The 20,213-nt window shown below is 45.0% G+C and overlaps 1 protein-coding gene across 1 annotated transcript in view; it reads left to right on the forward strand.

Annotated features, from left to right (window-relative positions):
• SPPL3 (signal peptide peptidase like 3) overlaps nucleotides 1–15,683 on the forward strand; it is a 1,529,337-nt gene extending 1,513,654 nt beyond the window's left edge. Inside the window, exon 11 of the mRNA XM_044069819.1 lies at nucleotides 12,665–15,683. Within this exon, the coding sequence (XP_043925754.1) occupies nucleotides 12,665–12,736 (72 nt within the window). The 3' untranslated portion in view covers nucleotides 12,737–15,683. The remainder of the gene's footprint in view (nucleotides 1–12,664) is intronic.
• Nucleotides 15,684–20,213: the final 4,530 nt, after the last annotated feature.

The raw sequence follows: 20,213 nt of genomic DNA on the forward strand, positions 1-20,213 counted from the left end.
GTGTCTCTAAATCAAGCTATTCATCTGCCTACATTCTTCCCCAATCCTCAAAATAGGGGGAAAAACTACTGCATACTTTGGACATACACAGACAACTACGCTACTACTTGGACAGAACTAAGGCCACCAGAAAGTCTGACCAGCTGTTTGTAGCTTATGCTGCTGGAGTACAGGGAAAGGCAATCTCCAAACAAACAGTTTCAAAATGGATTGGGCACTGCATCAGATTCTGTTACTCCTTCCATGGAAAAGGTGTGCCAGCCAATATTAGGCCACACTCCACCAGAGCTGTAGCCACATCCACAGCCTTTCTAAGAGGAGTGGCTACAAAGGACATTCTAGAGGCTGCTACATGGAGCTCCATGCATACATTTACCAAGCACTACCACCTGCCATTATACTCCAGATCCCGAGCAGGCTTTGCTTCGGCAGTCCTGCAGGGGATTATAGCTACACCATCCTTATCATAGTTCCTTCCACCCCCAGCTTGGCTATGGTATTCAAACCATATGTTATGACTGCAGTTGCATTCTTGAAGGACATAGTACAGTTTTGTACCTACCATAAATGTAGATGTCCGATAGATATGCAACTGCAGTTGGATTTTCCCACCCTCCTACCCCTCTGTATCCTTCTGTTTGGGTCACTACCCCTCTTCCCTTCAGCTGGGGGTATCTCCTATGGTGTATCTCTATTACTGTTGTGCATGCTTGGGATTATTTTTTATCCATTTACAAAATTTAGCCTTCCTAAGTGGGCACCTGACATCTGGGGCAAGAAACACTGAAGAAGATGGTGTCGGCCGATGCCTTTATACTCCAGCCGTTGTTACGTCGGAGAGGAGGCGACACCAACCGACGCTGGACCCAGACTTTGGAATTCGGCCGACCGAGGGCTGCCTGCGGCAGGACAGCCCATATGTTATGACTGCAGTTGCATATCTATCGGACATCTACATTTATGGTAGGTACAAACCTGTACTTTTTAAATGCACTGCACTTTCTTGCTTAGGAGCTGCCCCTAGAAGCCAAGGTATGTAGTCTCTTCTGATGGTCTCATTTAGTCAAAGTAGCTCCCCCTCCATAAATGCTAACCTTGATCCTTAAGTCATCTGTATGGTTATAGGGTCACTTGGAATCTGCAGCTTTTAGGGAGGTCCCACTAATGTGTTGTAGTTGACATGAAGCTTGTACTGAAGCTCAGTGTTGGCTGTTAGAGGCCACTGATGCAGTCTGCTGTTCCCCTGTCCTGCCAGTGAATGTTAATTCTGGCCAGTCCAGTTACTCTTCAGGTTTCCAGGTGTGTACTGAGTTATAGGTCATTTGTTATGTAGATGATGTTCATCGTGCATACAGCTGCAGTCATAACAGATGGGTTTTCCTGCTGTCAGGCGGGTCCTCGGTCGGCAGAATTCCAAAGTCTAGGTCCGGCGTCGGTTGTAGTCACTTCTTCCCTGACGTCAGTGCGACAGGGGTATAAAAGAACCAGCCGACACCATTTTCTTCAGTCTTTCTTGCCGCGCGGTGCCCGAAGCAGAAGCAGTTCACAAGTGCCGGTCGGCCAGCTCCTGAGATTACGAATATTTTTCAACCGAAGTCTTCTTGAAAGCTAAGTACCCGCTGGAAACTTTTCTTGCCTCAGACCGATGTCAGACAAAGTTAATAATTGTATTTCATGTGGGAAGCAAATACCGCATAAGGATTTTCATTCCCTCTGCATTCCTTGCTTAGGCCCAGACCACGACGTCTCGGCCTGTCGTTTTTGTGCTACATTCAACAGACGCACTATTAAGCGTCGGGCTGAGTTCGCCCAACACTATTTTGGCAAAAAGTTTAATTACATTATGTCGTCGGATACTCCGACTCCAGTTTTGAGTAAAAGACGCAAAGATAAGGACCAACATATGAGGTCTGAGACTTCTGACACCACGCCAAAGCCGACTACAGGTTGTCCGGTTCTCAGCGAGGTGCCTACACAGCCCCTGACTACCGATGACACTTCATTGGTGGTGTTTTCTGTGCCCGAGGTCGCAGGCTCTTCGGCCCACACCCCGACTACAGATACCGAAGCCACTCTTGTCGGTGAAACTCAGAGTTTAGACAGGCCTGCCACTTCTCAAGGTGTCTTCAGGCCTTCCTCTTCTTTTTCCATCAAGGCTTTCACTAAGTCCAAAGCAGCCATGCATACTAAAAGACAAGCTCCACAGGGCCCCTCTCAAGGCCCCATGCCTAAAAAGCAGATGCTCAAAATGGCTGAGGATTTAATTACTCTTATCAGGGGTTCTCAACTCCCCCCCCCCCCGGACAAAAGGCCCAGAGTGGAGGAAGAATCCCCTTCCTTGGACCAGGCCTCCATTATTTCAGAACATTCTGAAGACCAGGAACATTTATAATCCCCTTTTGAAGATTCTGATGCAGAGGAGTCCATTCCCTCTGTCTCCCCCCCTGAGGATTACTCTTTTGGGGAACCTTACATACCTTAAGGGAACACTTCCACTGGGAAGGCCAAGAGTACTCTGACTCCAAGAAAAGGCTTGGGGATTTCCTCTTGCTCCCTCAGCACAGGCCTCTGGCTATACCTCCTGTCTTAGACATACTAGATGTGTATTCGGAGGCCTGCCTTAACCCAGATTCTTTACTTCCAGCTCCAATCAAGTCTGACTGGTATTACCGGGTTCCTGATTCACACCAATTCCTGTACAAAAGCCATGCGGCTGACCCAGAAACTATTTCACAGGGTCTCAAGGGAATTAAGGCCTCCACATGCCAAAAATCCATTACCTTCAGAGAGAGATTCCAGAGCTTTAGAAAGGTGGGGGGGAAAGGTATACACCTCGGCCACGTTAACCATGTGGGCATTAAACTGTCAGTTCCATATGTTAAAGTACCAACAGCTTCTGTTATCACAGTTGAAAAGCAAAATGTCACAGCCTGAACAACCAGACTTGGAGTTGCAGGATTTGTTACATAGTGCAGAACAAGTGGGTAAACATACCTTACATTGTGGTTTTGATGCTTTAGAGGCCTCATGTAGAGCTGCTATTACAGGATCAGTCATACGTAGGCATGCTTGGCTCAGAGCAAACCTTACCAGATCATGTCAAAGCTAAATTACTAGATGCTTCTCTGCAAAAAGATGTATTGTTTGGTGTTAAAGCTGAGGAGGTATTAAAGAAAATGGAGGAAAAGGCAAAATCAATGCAAACAGTGAAAGATTTCCTACAGGTGCAACCTCCACGTTTCAGTAGAAATTGGCCTTCAAAAATTGGTCCTTTCCAGCCACGGACAGACCCCAAAGAGGAAGATACAGGCGCCCAAGGGGTAGAGGGCAATCTCAAGGATCGTTTAGAGGCAGACAATGGCAAGCACCTACTCAGAGGTGGTGAGGATAGTTCACAGCCATACAGAAAGCAGAACCAATGACTTTCCCCTTTGCATGCCAAGCAAGGCTCAAATGGCAGCACCTTTAGGCGGAAAACTGGCATTATTTTCGGAAAATTGGCATATTGTCACCAAAGACAAATGGATCCTGGACATTATAGACGGAGGCTACAGATTCCACTTTCACGCCCTTCCAAAAATGAGAGGCATGCCAAACCTGCCACACAATCAAAGGGCAGAGGCACAAAAACAAATTTCAGATCTCATGGGCATGAAAGCTATTCAAGAGGTACCTGCACAAGAACAGGGTCAAGGTTTTTATTCCAGACTATTCCTGGTAACAAGGAAGGGCAAAGATTGGAGACCATTTTGGACCTATCCATCCTAAACACATTTTTACTCGTGCCAAAATTCAAGATGCTCACATTGCAGCAGCTTCTTCCCATGCTGGGCAAGGAGTCTTGGCTGGTAACATTGGACCTCAAGGAGGCATACCTGCATGTCCCAATCAGACAAGATTGCAGAAGATACCTCAGATTTCTTGCAGGTTCAACACATTATCAATTCTCTGCATTGCCCTTTGGCTTATCTACTGCGCCCAGAGTGTTCACAAAATGCCTGGCATCAGTAATTGCCTACTGCAGACTTCAAGGGATACAAATATACCCATATTTGGACGACTGCCTGATCCAAGCGGACAGCAAGCACATACTTCTGAAACATCTGGCGTTTGTAATAATGTTGTTGAATTCTCTGGAATACACAGTCAACCAAAAGAAATCAAGGCCAATACCCTCTCAAACAATAATTTTCCTGGGTGCCAGCTTGGATACCAACACCCAGATGGCCTACCTCACGCCAGAGGCAAGGGCAACTAACTCAATACTTCAGTAAACTGGCAACTTTCACCAGGCTGACTGCAAGGAAAATCCTACAGGCTCTGGGATTCATGGCATCTTGCATCCTACTAATCCCATGTGCAAAGCTGCATATGAGGAAACTTCAATGGTACCTAAAAAAACTATGGTCTCAACACAGCCACAGTTTGGAAACAATAATACCACTGATTCCATGTCTTCAAAAGGAATTTCTGTGGTTGGCTCAAGCATGCCAAAGAAACACAGGTCTCCCATTCTGCAAGCCTCAAACAAATCAAGTCATCACAACAGATGCCTCGGACTACGCCTGGGGGGCGCACATGACAGATCGGTGCATTCAGGGCATATGGTCCCAAAAAGAAAAGCACCTACACATCAATCAAAAGGAAATGCTAGCAGTAATAAATGCTATTATAGCTTTCAAAGACCTACTGCATTCAGGCCAGCTATTGATAAGGACAGACAACACCACAGTAATGTGGTACATAAACAAACAGGGAGGAACCCATTCATACCCCCTATGCAGGCTAGCCATGTCTCTTTGGAACATGGCTCTGGAATTACAAATCGAACTTCAAGCACAATACCTGCCAGGCAAGGAAAACACACTGGCAGACAACCTAAGCAGAAATATGACAGACCCACACGAATGGAAGTTGCACCCTCAAGTTTTTACAAAGATAATTCAAGCACGGGGAAGGCCAGACATAGATCTCTTTGCCTCCCACAGAAATCACCAATTGGCAAAATTCTGCTCAAGGACCTTTCATCCACAGGCCTGGAAAGTGGAAGCACTCTTTCAGTTGGTCAACAATGACAGTTTATGCCTTTCCACCTCTTCCTATGCTGCCCAAAGTTCTATTAAAAACCAGAGCAGACAGACCAAAGATGATTCTCATTGCTCCAGACTGGCCAAGACAACACTGGTACCCACTCCTGAGGAGCTTGACTCATTCCCCACCATGGATCCTGCCTCTAATGCCTCTTCTACTGACTCGGCACAACTTCAAAACTCTTCACAGTCAGCTGAAAACACTCAATCTAGCCACATGGAAGATTCCTTAAAATCACTACAGACCCTACTCTCCAAGGAGGTGCAGGACATCATCTTGGAGGCCAGAAGACCTTCTACTAGAAAAGCCTACTCCGCAAAATGGAAACGTTTTTGTGCCTGGATTGAGAAAAAGGGCCAGAATCCTGGAATACTGAATTTACCTAAAATATTACAGTACCTAGCTGGTTTGCTAAGCAGTGGACTTTCATTCTCCTCCATCAAAATCCATGCCTCAGCCATTTCTGCAGAATACAACACTGATCCTCCTTTATTCTCTCACCCCCTCTTAAGACAATTCCTCAGAGGGGCTAAGAATCTAAAACCCCCAAGGAAACAACCAGTACCTGCTTGGGACCTCAATTTCATTCTAGAAAAATTGACCTTGCCTCCTTTTGAGCCAGCTGCTTCAACAGAACTGCAATATTTGTCCTGGAAAACAGCCTTCCTGCTGGCTTTCACCTCAGCTCGCAGGGTTTCGGAACTACAAGCCCTCATGGCTGTGCAGCCTTTCATCATTTTCCATCAGGACAGAGTTTCCTTTTGGACCAATCCTTCCTTTATGCCAAAGGTAGTATCCAGGGTAGCCTTGAATCAGGCTATCCACTTACTTACCTTTTACCCTAATCCTCAAAACAAAGGGGAGAGACTACTACATTCCTTGGACATTCACAGGCAGCTACGTTATTAGTTGGACAGAACAAAGCCTTTCAGAAAATCAGAGCAACTCTTTGTGTCCTATGCTACAGGAGCTCAAGGGAAGCCTATTTCCAAACAGACGATCTCAAAATGGATAGCCCACTGCATACGCTTTTCTTACTCTTTTCGTGGTAAAACTGTACCTGCAGGCATCAGATCTCACTCCACAAGGGCCACAGCTACCTCTTCCGCTTTCCTCAGGGGGGTTCCTACCAAAGATATTTTGGAAGCTGCCACTTGGAGTTCTGTACATACTTTTTCCAAGCACTATCACCTACTATTATACTCCAAATCTAGAGTAGGCTTTGCCACTGCAGTCTTGCAGGGCATCCTAGCTCCTCCGAGTTCCACCTAGTGCGTACCACCCCTTTTTTAGCTTTGGAATTCTGCCCTTCTGTTATGACTGCAGCTGTATGCACGATGAACATAGTACAGTTTTGTACCTACCATAAATGTAGATGTTAGAGTGCTAATACAGCTGCAGTCCAGGTTTCCCTCCCTCCTTCCCCTCTTGGGACAGGCCTAATGGCTAACACCTCCTCATACAACCTGATTGGGGTATTCTTTTATGGTGTATTTGCTTGCAACTACTGTTTTTTGATTATATTGCATTTCATTAGTACATAAATTTATGTATTGCCTTCCTTCTGAGGGCACCTGACATCTGGGGCAAGAAAAACTGAAGAAAATGGCGTTGGCTGGTTCTTTTATACACCTGTCGCACTGACGTCAGGGAAGAAGCGACGACAACCGACGCCGGACCTAGACTTTGGAATTCGGCTGACCGAGGACCCGCCTGACGGTAGGAAAACCCATCTGTTATGACTGCAGCTGTATTAGCACTCGAACATCTACATTTATGGTAGGTACAAAACTGTACTTTCTTCATGTTTCACTGTTGGAGTCATCGCACTTGGGTTATCTGCCTGCAGGTAGCCCTCAGTCGGCCCATGTACCAGAGACTTAGTAATTCTGCGTCCAGATCCTTTCGGTTCAGGACTGACGTCAGGTCATCAGGGGTATAAAAACAGGCAGCCAGCGCCATTACATCAGTCTCTTGCCGAGGAGCCTGAAGCAGAAGTAGTTTGCAAGTGCCAGTCGGCCGTTACCTGAATTTTCATTTATGAATTGAGTAATCCTGAAGTTTCCTAAAGCGAAGTACACCATTGGGGATCCTTTTTTCTTGCTCTAACTGATGTCAGAAAAAGTTAACAATTGTCTTGCCTATGGAAAGCAAATACCTCAGAGATTTTCATTCTTACTGCGTCACCTGTTTAGGCCCAGACCACGACGTCCCTCACTGTCTGTTTTGTGCCTTGTTTAACGCCCGAACCATTCATCGTTGGGCTCTTTGTCGCTAAATTCTTTCGCTCTTGATCTCCATATTCCGAAGTGGCTTTGGTAAGCCATCTGACTACCGATATTCTGAAAAAAACATAAATATAATGACTGAGACCGCATAGGTCCAAAGCTGATAATGCTTCCGTTAAGCTAGTCACCAGTCTGTCGGTACTCAGTGAGGCGCCTTAGCCCCTGATGCCCGCTTCAATGGATTTGCAGGCCTCTACTGAAACCCATTCTGAGTCCGGTAGGCCGTGAGACTCTTCTTTGACTATGGAACATGCAGATGTCTCTACCTTGGCTGGGTCCGGAGCTGCTGAGCAGGCACCGGCTTCGGAGGCAATTCTTCGCTCTACCGATGTTCAACTCAGACGACTTTTTTAACCAAAACTACCAAGTTTCTTAAGCCCAGAGTACACACTACACCTAGAAAACAGACAACCAAAGCGCATGCACCTACTCCCATGCCACAAAAACAAATGCTTAGAATGGCCGAAGACCTTATTACGTTGATTAGGGGAAGTCAGCCTTCCCCTGCTGAGAGACCGAGTTCAGTCCCCTTCAGCTTCTATAGACAAGGGGTCCGATGACTCAGATTTCTGATTATGAAGACCTGCTCTTATCTGCTTATGAGGATTCGGATGCGGAGGAATTCTTTCCTTCTGCCTCCCCTCCAGAGATTTTTTCTTTTGATGAAACCTTACATACCATTTCCACTGGGAATGCTAAGACTATCCTCAGTCCAAAAAGAGACTCAGAGAATTTCTGTAGTTACCTCAGCACAGACCTTTAGCAATACCACCTGTCCTGGATGCTGTGGATGATGTTTTTATGGAATCCAGTCTAACTCCTGACACTTTACCTCCTGCCCCTAGGAAAACCAGACTGGTACTAAAGAGTACCTGACACACACAAAATCCTTTTCAAGAGTCCTGCTGACCCAGATATCATTTCCCAGGGGCCTAAAGGTATCAGGGCTACTACAGCAGAGAATCCCACCCCTTCGGACAGGGATTCCAGACCTTTGCCATATGGAGTAAGAAGGTATATACCTCTGCAACTCTTGCTGTTAGGGCATTGAATTGCCAGTTTCACATGCTGAAGTACCAGCAACATATTATGGATCTTATTAAACAAAAAGTGGCAACCTTTTCAGGCTGTGCAGGGAATAAAGAATTGCAGGAGCTTATGCACTCTGCAAGCCAAGTCAGCAAGCATACTTTGCAGTGTGGCTTTGACACCCTAGAAGCATCTTCCCGGCCAGCAGTCACTGGCTCTGTACTGAGAAGACATGCTTGGCTGAAGGAGCAGACCTTGCCAAACCATGTCAAATCAAAGTTACTAGGCGCTCCTTTGAATAAGGACTGTTCGTTTTGCACCAAAGCAGAAGTTGTTCTTAAAAAGATGGAAGAAAAAGGTACGTCCTTTGAATAAGGACTGTTCGTTTGGCACCAAAGCAGAAGTTCTTAAAAGGGTGGAAGAAAAAGGTACGTCTATGCAGACTGTAAAGGATTTTTTGCAAGTGCAACCCCCTAGATTCAGTAGGTATTGCCCTTCCAAACACTGCCCCTTCCCAGCCCCCTCCAGGCTTTCTCAAACCAGACACGGGAAATGGACCACCCAGACTACAGTCTCAGCATATGCAGAGATCTAAGCAATGGAGTACCCCCACCCTAAAGCAGGGAGTGGTAAACCTCCTCCTTACGGAAAAAGTTGACAATTACTTATTTACTCCACTTCCCTGCCCAATTGCTTGTGCCCCTAGGAGGAAAACTTGCCCTTCATGCAAAAAACTGAATGTCCATCACTCAGGACCAGTGGATTATCAACATTGTATCCCAGGGGTACAAATTTTATTTCCATTCACTGCCAACCCCAAGAGGGTTCCCAGATCTTCCTCCAAACCAGTGGGCCGTGGCTCAGAACCAAGTACTTTCCCTGCTCAATATCAGAGCTATTCAGCCAGTTCTTGTAGAACGGAAAGGTCAGTGATTCTACTCCAGACTCTTCCTGGCACCCAGGAAAGAGGGCTCTTGGCACCCAATCTTGGATCTTTCAATTCTCAACCACCTTTCCTGGTGGTTCCAAAATTCAAAATGTTTACCCTGCAACAAATTCTTCCCATGTTAGCCATGGATGCCTGGTTAGTCACCCTAGACTTAAAAGAAGCCTATCTACACATCTCCATAAGGGAGTCATGCAGGAAGTATCTATGTTTCAGGGCAGGATCTATGGATTATCAGTTCTCTGCACTTCCCTTTGGCTTATCTACTGCGCCCAGAGTATTCACAAAATGCCTGGCTCCAGCCATTGCATACTGCAGGCAGAGAAATATCCAAATGTACCCGTACTTGGACAACTGCCTGATTCAGGCAGACGGAAATTGCTGCTGCAGCACCTGACATTTGTAAAAAAAAAAAACCTTCTTACTTCCTTGGGGTACACCATCAACGAAAATAAATCAAAACTGGTACCCAGTCAAAAGATTGTATTCCTGGGAGCAAGCTTGGACACAACTTCCCAGATGGCATTCCTCACTTCAGAAAAACAAGTCAGACAGACTTCAAAAAAATGGCCACCAGAACCCAGCTCTCTGCAAGAAAAATACTGCAAGCCCTGGGGTTCATGGCGTCATGTATACTGCTAATTCCATATGCAAGACTGCATATGAGGAAACTTCAGTGGTACTTTAAAAGTCTTTGGTGCCAACATTCTCAGGACCTGTCATTCCTGTCATATCCTGTCTAAGGACAGAGTTCCTTTGGTGGGCAGAAGCATGCAACCAAAACAAGGGACTGGCTTTTACTCAACCACATGCCGCCCAGACCCTAACCGCAGATGCATCGGACTATGCCTGTGGGGCACACATGGACAACAAATATATTCAGGGCCACTGGAGCCCAAGTCAAATTCATCTGCACATCAACCAAAAAGAGATGCTAGCTGTACAGAATGCACTGACAGCTTTCAGATCCCTACTCCTCCCAGAACAACTGGTAATAAAAACAGACAACACCACAGTTATGTGGTACTTCAACAAGCGGGGGGGGGGGCCCATTCCTACCCACTCTGCAGGTTAGCCATGGCCATGTGGAACACCGCCTTGGACATTCAAGTCCATCTGCAAGCTCAATTCCTGCCAGGCAAACAAAACTCACTGGCAGATGACTTGAGCAGAAATCTCCTAGACCCCCACTAGTGGCAATTGGAGCCCAGCACCTTCAACCTTCTGATTCAGAGATGAGGAACCCCGGAGGTGGATCTCTTTGCCTCCCCCTACAACCACCAGCTCAACAAATTCTGCACCAGGACTCCTCAAAACAGGGCCTGAAAAGTGGATTTCCCTATCTTTTCAGTCTGTGAATCTCTCAATATATGCCTTTCCCCCTCTGCCCCTTCTCTCAAGAGTGTTACTCAAGATAAGACAAGACAGACCAAGGACAATTCTGATTGCCCCGGATTGGCCACGTCAGCACTGGTACCCACTCTTGTGCAGCCTTATACCGGTGCCACCCTGGCACCTATTCCAGAAACCAACCCTTCTCTATCAGCAGGAGGGACAGATTTTGCACCCACAACAACAAACCCTAAATCTTGCAGCCTGGCTTATTCCTTGAATTCTCCCACTGAAACCCTAAGCAAGCATGTGCTGGACATCATTCTTGAAGCCAGAAGATCCAGTACAAGAAAATCCTATGCAGATAAGTAGAAAAGATGCTGCTTATGGATTCAATCCAAAGGAGAGGAGACAACACTGGCTTCCCTGCCTCTAATCCTGGATTACTTAGCAGATCTACTCCACCAGGGCCTGTCCTTCTCCATTAAGATACATGCCTCAGCCATTTCTGCTCATTACAACACTGAGCCACCTCTCTTCTCGCACTGTCTTATCAAACAGTACCAGACAGAGAGGGGCAAACAATTTAAGGCCACCAAGGAGAGCACCCACCCCTGCCTGAGACCTTAATTTTGTACTGGAAAAGCTCACGCTTCCCCCCTTTGAACCTGCTGCATCAGTAGAGTTATATTCCTCTCTTGGAAAACAGCCTTGCTTCTAGCCGTCACTTCAGCTAGAAGAGTGTCTGAGCTACAAGCACTGATGGCTGTGGGGCCCTTCATTATTTTTCATGCTGACAGGGTTTCCCTCAGGACTAACCCTTCCTTTATGTCTAAAGTGGTGTCCAGTGTGGCTCTCAACCAATCCATCCATTTGCCAACCTTCTTCCCTAATCCTCAAAATAAAGGGGAAAGGATCCTGCACTCCTTGGATGTGCACAGACAGCTCAGATTCTACCTTGATAGGACTAAACCCTGTAGAAAATCTGACCACTTACTAGTCAACTTTGCAACAGGGGCAGTGGGCAGGGCCATTTCAAAACAAACTGTTTCCAAATGAATAGCACACTACATCCATTTCTGCTACAAGCACCATGGGAAACCATCCCCTCAGGGGGTCAGAACACATTCCACGAGGGCAACATGTACTTCTACAGCATTTCTCAGGGGAGTGCCCAACCAAGGACATCCTCGAAGCTGCTACCTGGAGTTCTGTACACACCTTCACCAAGCATTGCCACCTGATCCAGGGCAGGGTTTGCTACAGCAGTCCTGCAAGGCATACTACTCGGACCTAACTTTCTTGACTGCCTCCACCCTTCAGCTTTGGGAATCTACCCAAGTGTGATGACTGCCAACAGTGAAACATGAAGAACATAGCACAGTTGTGTACACTTACCGTAAATGTAGATGTTCGCGAGTGTATTCACTGTTGCAGTCCTGGTTTCCCTCCCTCCAGTCCCATGTTTTTTTCTCGCACTCCTCTCTATAGCTATTACTCACCCCTTCTGGGGTATTGGTATTTACATTTACTTTTTACTGGTGGTATTTTCCCCAGCATAACTTAACTCCCTGTTTAGGGGGCTCCTGACATTTGGGGCAAGAAAAACTGATGTAATGGCATCAGCTGCCTGTTTTTATACCCCTGACTACCTGACATCAGTCCTGGAGCGACAGCATCCGATGCAGAAATAGTAAGTTTCTGGTATTCGGGCCGACTGAAGGCTACCTGCAGGCAGATAAAGCCCAAGTGTGATGACTGTAACAGTGATTGCACTCTTAACATCTACATTTATGGTAAGTGTACACAACTGTACTTTGAGTCATTCTCTGGTCATCCTGTGGTTGCATTGTACATACTAGTAACATATTTGGTTAGTACCATATGTGCATTAAATCCCCAGTTTGAAACCTGTTTGGGCTGCAGTAAGAAAGTTTGTTGGTAGGTCATGCACTAACTATTTACATTTCTTTTTCAGGGTGATCTACGACGGATGTGGTCAGAGCCATTCCATGCTAAAACAAGCAGCCCTCGCTTCCTGGAAGTATGATGGAAAGAAAATGACAGATGCACTTTTAATTCCAAAATGGTTTTACTACCTGAAGGAACTATCTGCAAAACTACTGCAGAATGCTGTGATGGTCTGTCTTTAATTTGTCATCCTGATGATCCTCCATCATACAGAATAATGTAAAACTTGATTCAATACTGAGGCTGCTGCAGTTTTTTTTTTTTTTTTTTTTAATTACTGTTGGAGGAGCCCCATGTGGTAGAACAAATCATGCAGACCTTCAATAAAAATAAACTGCCTTCTGTGTTACACATGGATGTCGAGTCCCTCTTGAGCAGAAATTTCACAACTGCTTGTCAAGTAAGACTGTTCAGATGGCTGCCCGTGTGACACTTCGAGGGGAACCATGCAGACTGCCACTTGAACCACAGAAAACAGAATAGTCAACAGCATCACTTAGTGTCATCTTTAACAGTTTCAGTGACTTTCATCTGTGTGATGACACTTCAAATCCCATTACAGAGTTACTACAGCGCGCAACACACTTCTGTACAGCATCTTTTCCACCTTGTGTCTTGCTGTGCACTGCACAGTAATAACAGGAAGACGTGTTTAAGAGGACTGCTGTTGTGTATTCAGCGTGGTGTGTTGTAAATTTGAGCATGTATAGCAGTTATTTTCGGTTTCTTGTATATACTCATCTCTCCACTAAAAATGCAGCTTTGAATATTGGGTGTGTGAAGTTCGTGTGCCATTCCATTGATGACCCTCTCCTTGTCCTACTTTCACTGTAGAAAGCTACTCTTCCTTTTTATATACTTGAACATATATATATATATATAAATATCTATATATGTAAAAATACATAATGTAAAGGTCCCCTACTAAAGTTTTAAAATGGGTTTCTGGTTGTGGAGCTATGGCATGTATTATAGCATTTAAGTCTCCATATCCCTGTTGTTCCACAACATGTAAATATATTGAGTTTCTTTTCCTTTATTGTACACATTTTTGTTGATTTAACCCCTCTTGCAACAAAATTCATATTTGCAGTGCTATTAATGGCCCTTTTACGTGAATTTCCACATCTGCTGCATTCCCCTGCCTGCTTGTTGTGCTGGTTGTTGGTGAGACAGGTTAAGTGGAATTTTCATGTGATAAGATTGTATTAGAAAGTTGTGACAGGGGTAGTTTGCACTGCCTTCCAAAAGTATTTAGGCATTTTTTTATGGCTGAGATCAAGCAGGTGTGTAGATAGTATAGTAGGTAAAACTGTACTCCTCTCCTTGGCTCGTAAGCATTGTAGATGATTAAAAAAGCCAGTATACTGTGGAACTTGAGTGAGTTGCTGTGCTTCTTGCGGGAGTGCAGCCCCTTGGTAACTTGTTGGATATTTGCCAGCAAACCATGTTTTGGTGGCTTGACTAAAGTGTGGTTTGGCTTAAATGTGTGATTTGGAACTCCCCCCCCCCCGAGATATTTTGTATACTTAGTTGACCTCTGACACATACAGCCCTGGCATTTTGCTAGCCTGATAGCTTCATTGATTGCCATTGCACTGTCTTAGTTTGTGTGGCAAAACATGCTTTTTCATTGATTTTGATACTAGTATTTGGCTGCTGGATACAAGGTGTACTAGGAAAAGGTAAGTTTTTAGGGAGATCCATTCATTCTGTGACCTGTTGGATTACAAGCATATTGCTTGCACTCTGTCTCAAGATATAAGTTTGTTGTTATCCCAGGTTTGGCTTTTCCTTGTATGTGTGATTGGTGGATGTGCAAAAGCCTGTCTGACTTAAGTGTCAACTTTGAAGCATGTTCTGGATTTGAGAACCAATATGTTGGTTAGCCAAGGAGATTTGTGACCATTTTAAATGGTGTACTTGGATCTTGAGCACTTGAGCTTCAGCAATATAAAGGAGTAACCTTTGTTTCCTAGAAAAGGTAAGCCAGTGTGCAGAGTGAAGTGATCCTAGAAAAGGTAAGCCAGTGTGCAGAGTAAAGTGAGAATTTGTAGTAATGTGGCTGCACAGCATTACTGGACACGCAGTCTTGCCAATGTAATGTGTGTAGGGAGTAATGGACAGTTTTCCATACCCAGAAGTAAACTATTAGAAAATCTGTATTAAACTTTATGGTTCTGTTTCTCTCCCCATGTAAAAGTAAATGAGTTGGCTATCTTCACATAATTGAGCCAAAATAGTAAAGTTTGAGGCCTGCCACTGATATTCATACTTGATCCTTAACCCCTTTTGTTGTTTAAGTATTCCATCAAGTAGAAATGTGGGTGTCCTTTTTCTGGAGTATATTTCTCTCTGGGTGATTCTGTGTGAAGTGATATACTTTTTTTTGTTAAGGGTTAAAATACTTCAATGGTGCTTTGCAATGGCATTGTTTTATTGAACTCAAGTGGGTTTAAAACTGTATGAAGCCATTGTGTGTTAAAGATGTTACCCCTAATTAGGTATTTGTTCCATTAGAGATTGGTCAGATCTTTTCAACACTGCTGAATGATGAGTGAGGCAGAACAGCTGCTTATTTTTTAAAAGATGCAAGAAAAGCATTTTACCGTCTCTCCGGGGATCAAAGCCACAGTAAGTGTACAGTATGAGAACTGATGCTTTTTCTTGCCTCCTCTGTAAGTCACCTTTCAGACTGGCCACAGTTTTTATGATGCTGCTTTGAGATGGGAATGAGTGTAGTCTATCTGAGTAGGCCTTTCTTGCACATGTAGTCTTGTGTCCTAATCCTATATGAATGTTTCCTTCTCGCCATCACCAGCATTTGTACTTTTTGTGCTGTAGACTAGGGGCCATGCATTCTAATACCACTGATAAGGGCATTGCTGGTACAGGCACTGGAGTGGGCCAAGTGTGGCTCAGTGTTAGTGTAACAAATCCTCAACATTGTATTCAAAATGACCTCTTGATTCCTAATATCCCAGATGGATTTTTTTGTAAATAAAACTCATAACTTGTGACTTTCATTTTGTACAGTTTTTAGTAAAAAAAAAATTGTTTTACTGGTGACTTAAGTCTATATATTTCCAGTTTGTAAACCTCTTATGCAGTGTGCTGCTTTGATTCCCCTCCCAGAAAAAAAGTTTAGCACTTACATTTAAAAGGTATTAAAATTATATCACCCAGAGCAATCAGGTTGAAAGCTTACAGGTTGTGGTGCATCAGAATTACCTTTATCTGTGTGATTAGGTTCACTTTTTAGGGTAACTTGTAGTGATTGCCCAGGATAGGTGGTGAAGAAGGATCCAGTGCTGCTTGGGCCATAAGGGAGTTAACAAGGTTTTTGGTTTGTGTGTCTGCATCATCAGGAGAACCATTGGGATTAGAGAGAGGGAGAGGGAAGAGAAGGACAGATGTTCATCGTGCATACAGCTGCAGTCATTACAGATGGGTTCTCCTGCTGTCAGGCGGGTCCTCGGTTGGCCGAATTCCAAAGTCTAGGTCTGGCGTCGGTTGTCGTCGCATCTTCCCTGACGTCAGTGCGGCAGGGGTACAAAAGAAGCAGCCAACGCCATTTTCTTCAGTCTTTCTTGCCGCGCGGTGGCCGAAGCAGAAGCAGTTCGCAAGTGCCGGTCGGCCAGCTCCTGAGATTTACGAAAGTATTTCAGCCGAAGTCTTCTTGAAAGCTAAGTACCCCGTTGGGGAAACTTTTCTTGCCTCAGACCGATGTCAGACAAAGTTAATTGCATTTCTTGTGGGAAGCAAATACCGCATAAGGATTTCCACTCTTTTTGTATACCTTGCTTAGGCCCAGACCACAACGTCTCGGCCTGCCGTTTTTGTGCTAGATTCAACAAGCGCACTATTAAGCGCCGGGCGGAGTTCGCCCTTCATTATTTTGGCAAAAGATTTAATTATATCATGTCGTCGGATACTCCGACTCCAGTTTTGAGCAAAAGATGCAAAGATAAGGACCGACATCCGAGGTCCACACTGACTACTGAGACCACGCTTAGGCCGACTACCGGTTCTCCGGTTCTCAGCGAGGCGCCTATGCAGCCCCTGAGTACCGATGAAACTACATTACTGGTGACTTCAGTACCTGAGGTCGCAGGCTCCTCGGTCCCCATTCCTACTGCAGATATTGACACCACTCTTGGCGGGGAAACTCAGAATTTAGACAGGCCTGCCATTTCTGAAGGCGTCTTCAGGCCTTCCTCCTTCTCTGTTAAATCTTTCACTAAATCTAAAGCAGCCATGAAAACCAAAAAAACAGGGTCCTCAGACCTCCTCTCAAGGCCCCATGCCTAAAAAGCAGATGCTTAAAATGGCTGAGGATTTGATTACTCTTATCAGGGGTTCTCAACCCCCTCTGACAAAAGACCCAGATTAGAGGAAGACTACCCTTCCTCAGATCAAGCTTCTATTAACCTCAGAACACTCTGAGGACCAGGATTATGCCTATTCCCCTTTCGAAGAATCTGATGCTGAGCCGTCTATTCCCTCGGTCTCCCCCCTGAGGACTACTCTTTTGGGGAAACCCTGCATACATTGAGGGAACACTTTCACTGGGAAGGCCAAGATTACTCAGATTCCAAGAAAAGGCTCAGGAAATTTCTACTGCTCCCCCAGCATAGGCCCCTGGCCTATCCCTCCTGTTATAGATATTTTGGATGATGTGTACACAGAAGCCAGCCTTAATCCAGATTCTTTACCTCCAGCTCCTGTTAAACCAGACAGGTATTACCGGGTTCCTGATTCTCACCAGTTCCTATATAAAAGCCATACTGCTGACCCAGAAACTATTTCACAGGGTCCCAAGGGAATTAAGGCCTCTACTGCTAAAAACCCATTACCTTCAGAGAGATTCTAGAGCATTAGAAAGGTGGGGGAAAAAGGTGTATACCTCGGCCACTTGAACCATGAGGGCATTAAACTGTCAATTCCATACGTTAAAGTATCAACAGTTTTTGTTATCTCAGTTGAAAAGCAAAATGACACACCCAGAACAACCAGATTTGAAAGAGTTGCAGGATTTGTTGCATGGTGCAGAGCAAGTGGGTAAACATACCTTACAGTGTGGTTTTGATGCTTTAGAGGCCTCATGTAGAGCTGCTGTTACGGGGTCTGTTATACGTAGACATGCTTGGCTCAAAGAGCAAACCTTGACAGATCATGTCAAAGCTAAATTATTAGATGCACCACTTCAAAAATTTGTATTGTTTGGTGTTAAAGCTGAGGAGGTACTAAAGAAAATGGAGGAAAAAGCGAAATCAATGCAAACAGTGAAAGATTTCTTGCAGGTACAACCTCCACGTTTCAGCAGAAACTGGCCTTCAAAAAATTGGTCCTTTCCAGCCACGGACAGACCTCAAAGGGGCAGATACAGATGTCCAAGGGGTAGAGGGCAACCTCAAGGATCTTACAGAGCAAGACAGTGGCAAGCACCAACCCCAAGAGGTGGAGAAGATAGATCATAGTCATTTAGAAAACAGACACAATGACTTCCCCTATACCTGCCAAGCAAAGCTTTAATGGCAGCACCTTTGGGCGGAAAACTGGCATTCTCAAAAAATTGGCATATTGTTACAAAAGACAAATGGATTCTGGACATTATAGACAGAGGCTACAGGTTCCACTTTCACACCCTTCCAAAAATGAGAGGCATGCCAAACCTGCCACAAAATCAAAGGGCAGAGGCACAAAAACAAATTTCCGCTCTCATGGACAAGAAAGTGATTCAAAAGGTACCTGCAAAAGAACAAGGTCAAGGTTTTTATTCCAGACTATTCCTGGTACCAAGGAAAGACAAAGATTGGAGACCTATCTTAGACCTATCCATCCTAAACACATATCTACAGGTGCCAAAATTCAAGATGCTCACATTACAGCAGCTTCTTCCCATGCTGGGCAAGGAGTCTTGGCTGGTAACATTGGACCTCAAGGAGGTATACCTGCATGTCCCTATCAGACAAGATTGCAGATACCACCTCAGATTTCTTGCAGGTTCAACCCATTACCAATTCTCTGCATTGCCCTTTGGCTTATCTACTGCGCCCAGAGTGTTTACGAAATGCCTGGCATCAGTAATCGCCTTCTGCAGACTACAAGTAATACAAATCTACCCATATCTGGACGACTGCCTGATCCAAGCGGACATCAAGGACAAACTATTGCAGCATATGGCGTTTGTAATAAATCTGTTAAACTTCCTGGGATACACAGACAACAAAAAGAAATCAAAACTAATACCCTCTCAACAAATAATTTTCCTGGGTGCCAGCTTGAATACAACCACCCAGATGGCCTACCTCACGCCAGACAAACAAGGGCAACTGTCTCAATACTTCAGCAAAATGGCAACTTTCACCAGGCTAACTGCAAGGAAAGTCCTGCAGGCTCTGGGATTCATGGCATCTTGCATCCTACTAATCCCATGTGCAAAGCTGCATATGAGGAAGCTTCAATGGTACCTAAAAAACTTATGGTCTCAACACAGCCACAGCTTGGAAACAATTATACCACTCATTCCATGCCTTCAAAAGGAATTTTTGTGGTGGGCTCAAGCATGCCAAAGAAACACGGGTCTCCCTTTCTGTGTACCTCAAGCAACTCAAATCATCACAACAGATGCCTCAGACTACGCCTGGGGAGCACACATGGCAGATCAGTGCATTCATGGAAAATCGTCCCAAAAAGAGAAGCACCTACACATCAACCAAAAGGAGATGCTAGCCATGCAAAATGCTATTATGACCTTCAAAGACCTACTGCATCCAGGCCAGTTATTGATAAGGACAGACAACACCACAGTGAATGTGGTACATAAACAGGGGGGAACTCATTCATACCCCCTGTGCAGGCAAGCCATGACCCTATGGAACACAGTACTGGAATTGCAAATTCAACTACAGGCACAATTCCTGCCAGGGAAGGAAAACACACTGGCAGACAACCTAAGCAGAAATATGACAGATCCACATGAATGGAAGTTGCATCCTCAAGTTTTCACAAAGATAACTCAGGCATGGGGACAGCCAGACATAGATTTATTTGCTACCCACAGAAATTACCAGTTGAAAAAATTTTGTTCAAGGACCTATCCTCCACAGGCCTGGAAAGTGGACGCACTCTTTCAATTGGACAACATTGACAGTTTATGCCTTCCCGCCTCTTCCTCTACTGACCAAAGTTCTATTAAAAGCCAGAGCAGAGAGGCCGCAAATGATTCTCATTGCTCCAGACTGGCCAAGACAACACTGGTATCCGCTCCTGAAGAGACTGACACATTCCCCACCATGGATCCTACCTCTAGTCCCTCTTCTGTTGTCCCAGCACAATTACAAAACCCTTCACAGCCAGCTCAAAACCCTAAATCTAGCTGCATGGAGAATTTCTTAATTTCTCAAAAGACTCTCCTCTCCAAGGAGGTGCAGGATGTCATCTTGGAGGCCAGAAGACCTTCTGCTAGGAAAGCCTACTCCGCCAAATGGAAACGATTTTGTGCCTGGAATCAAGAAAAGGGCCAGAATCCTTGGGTAATGAATATACCTCAA

The sequence above is a fragment of the Protopterus annectens genome, chromosome 4.part0 (genome assembly GCF_019279795.1).
Source record: "Protopterus annectens isolate FY-2018-M chromosome 4.part0, PAN1.0, whole genome shotgun sequence".
In the NCBI taxonomy this organism is placed as follows: Eukaryota; Metazoa; Chordata; order Ceratodontiformes; family Protopteridae; genus Protopterus; species Protopterus annectens.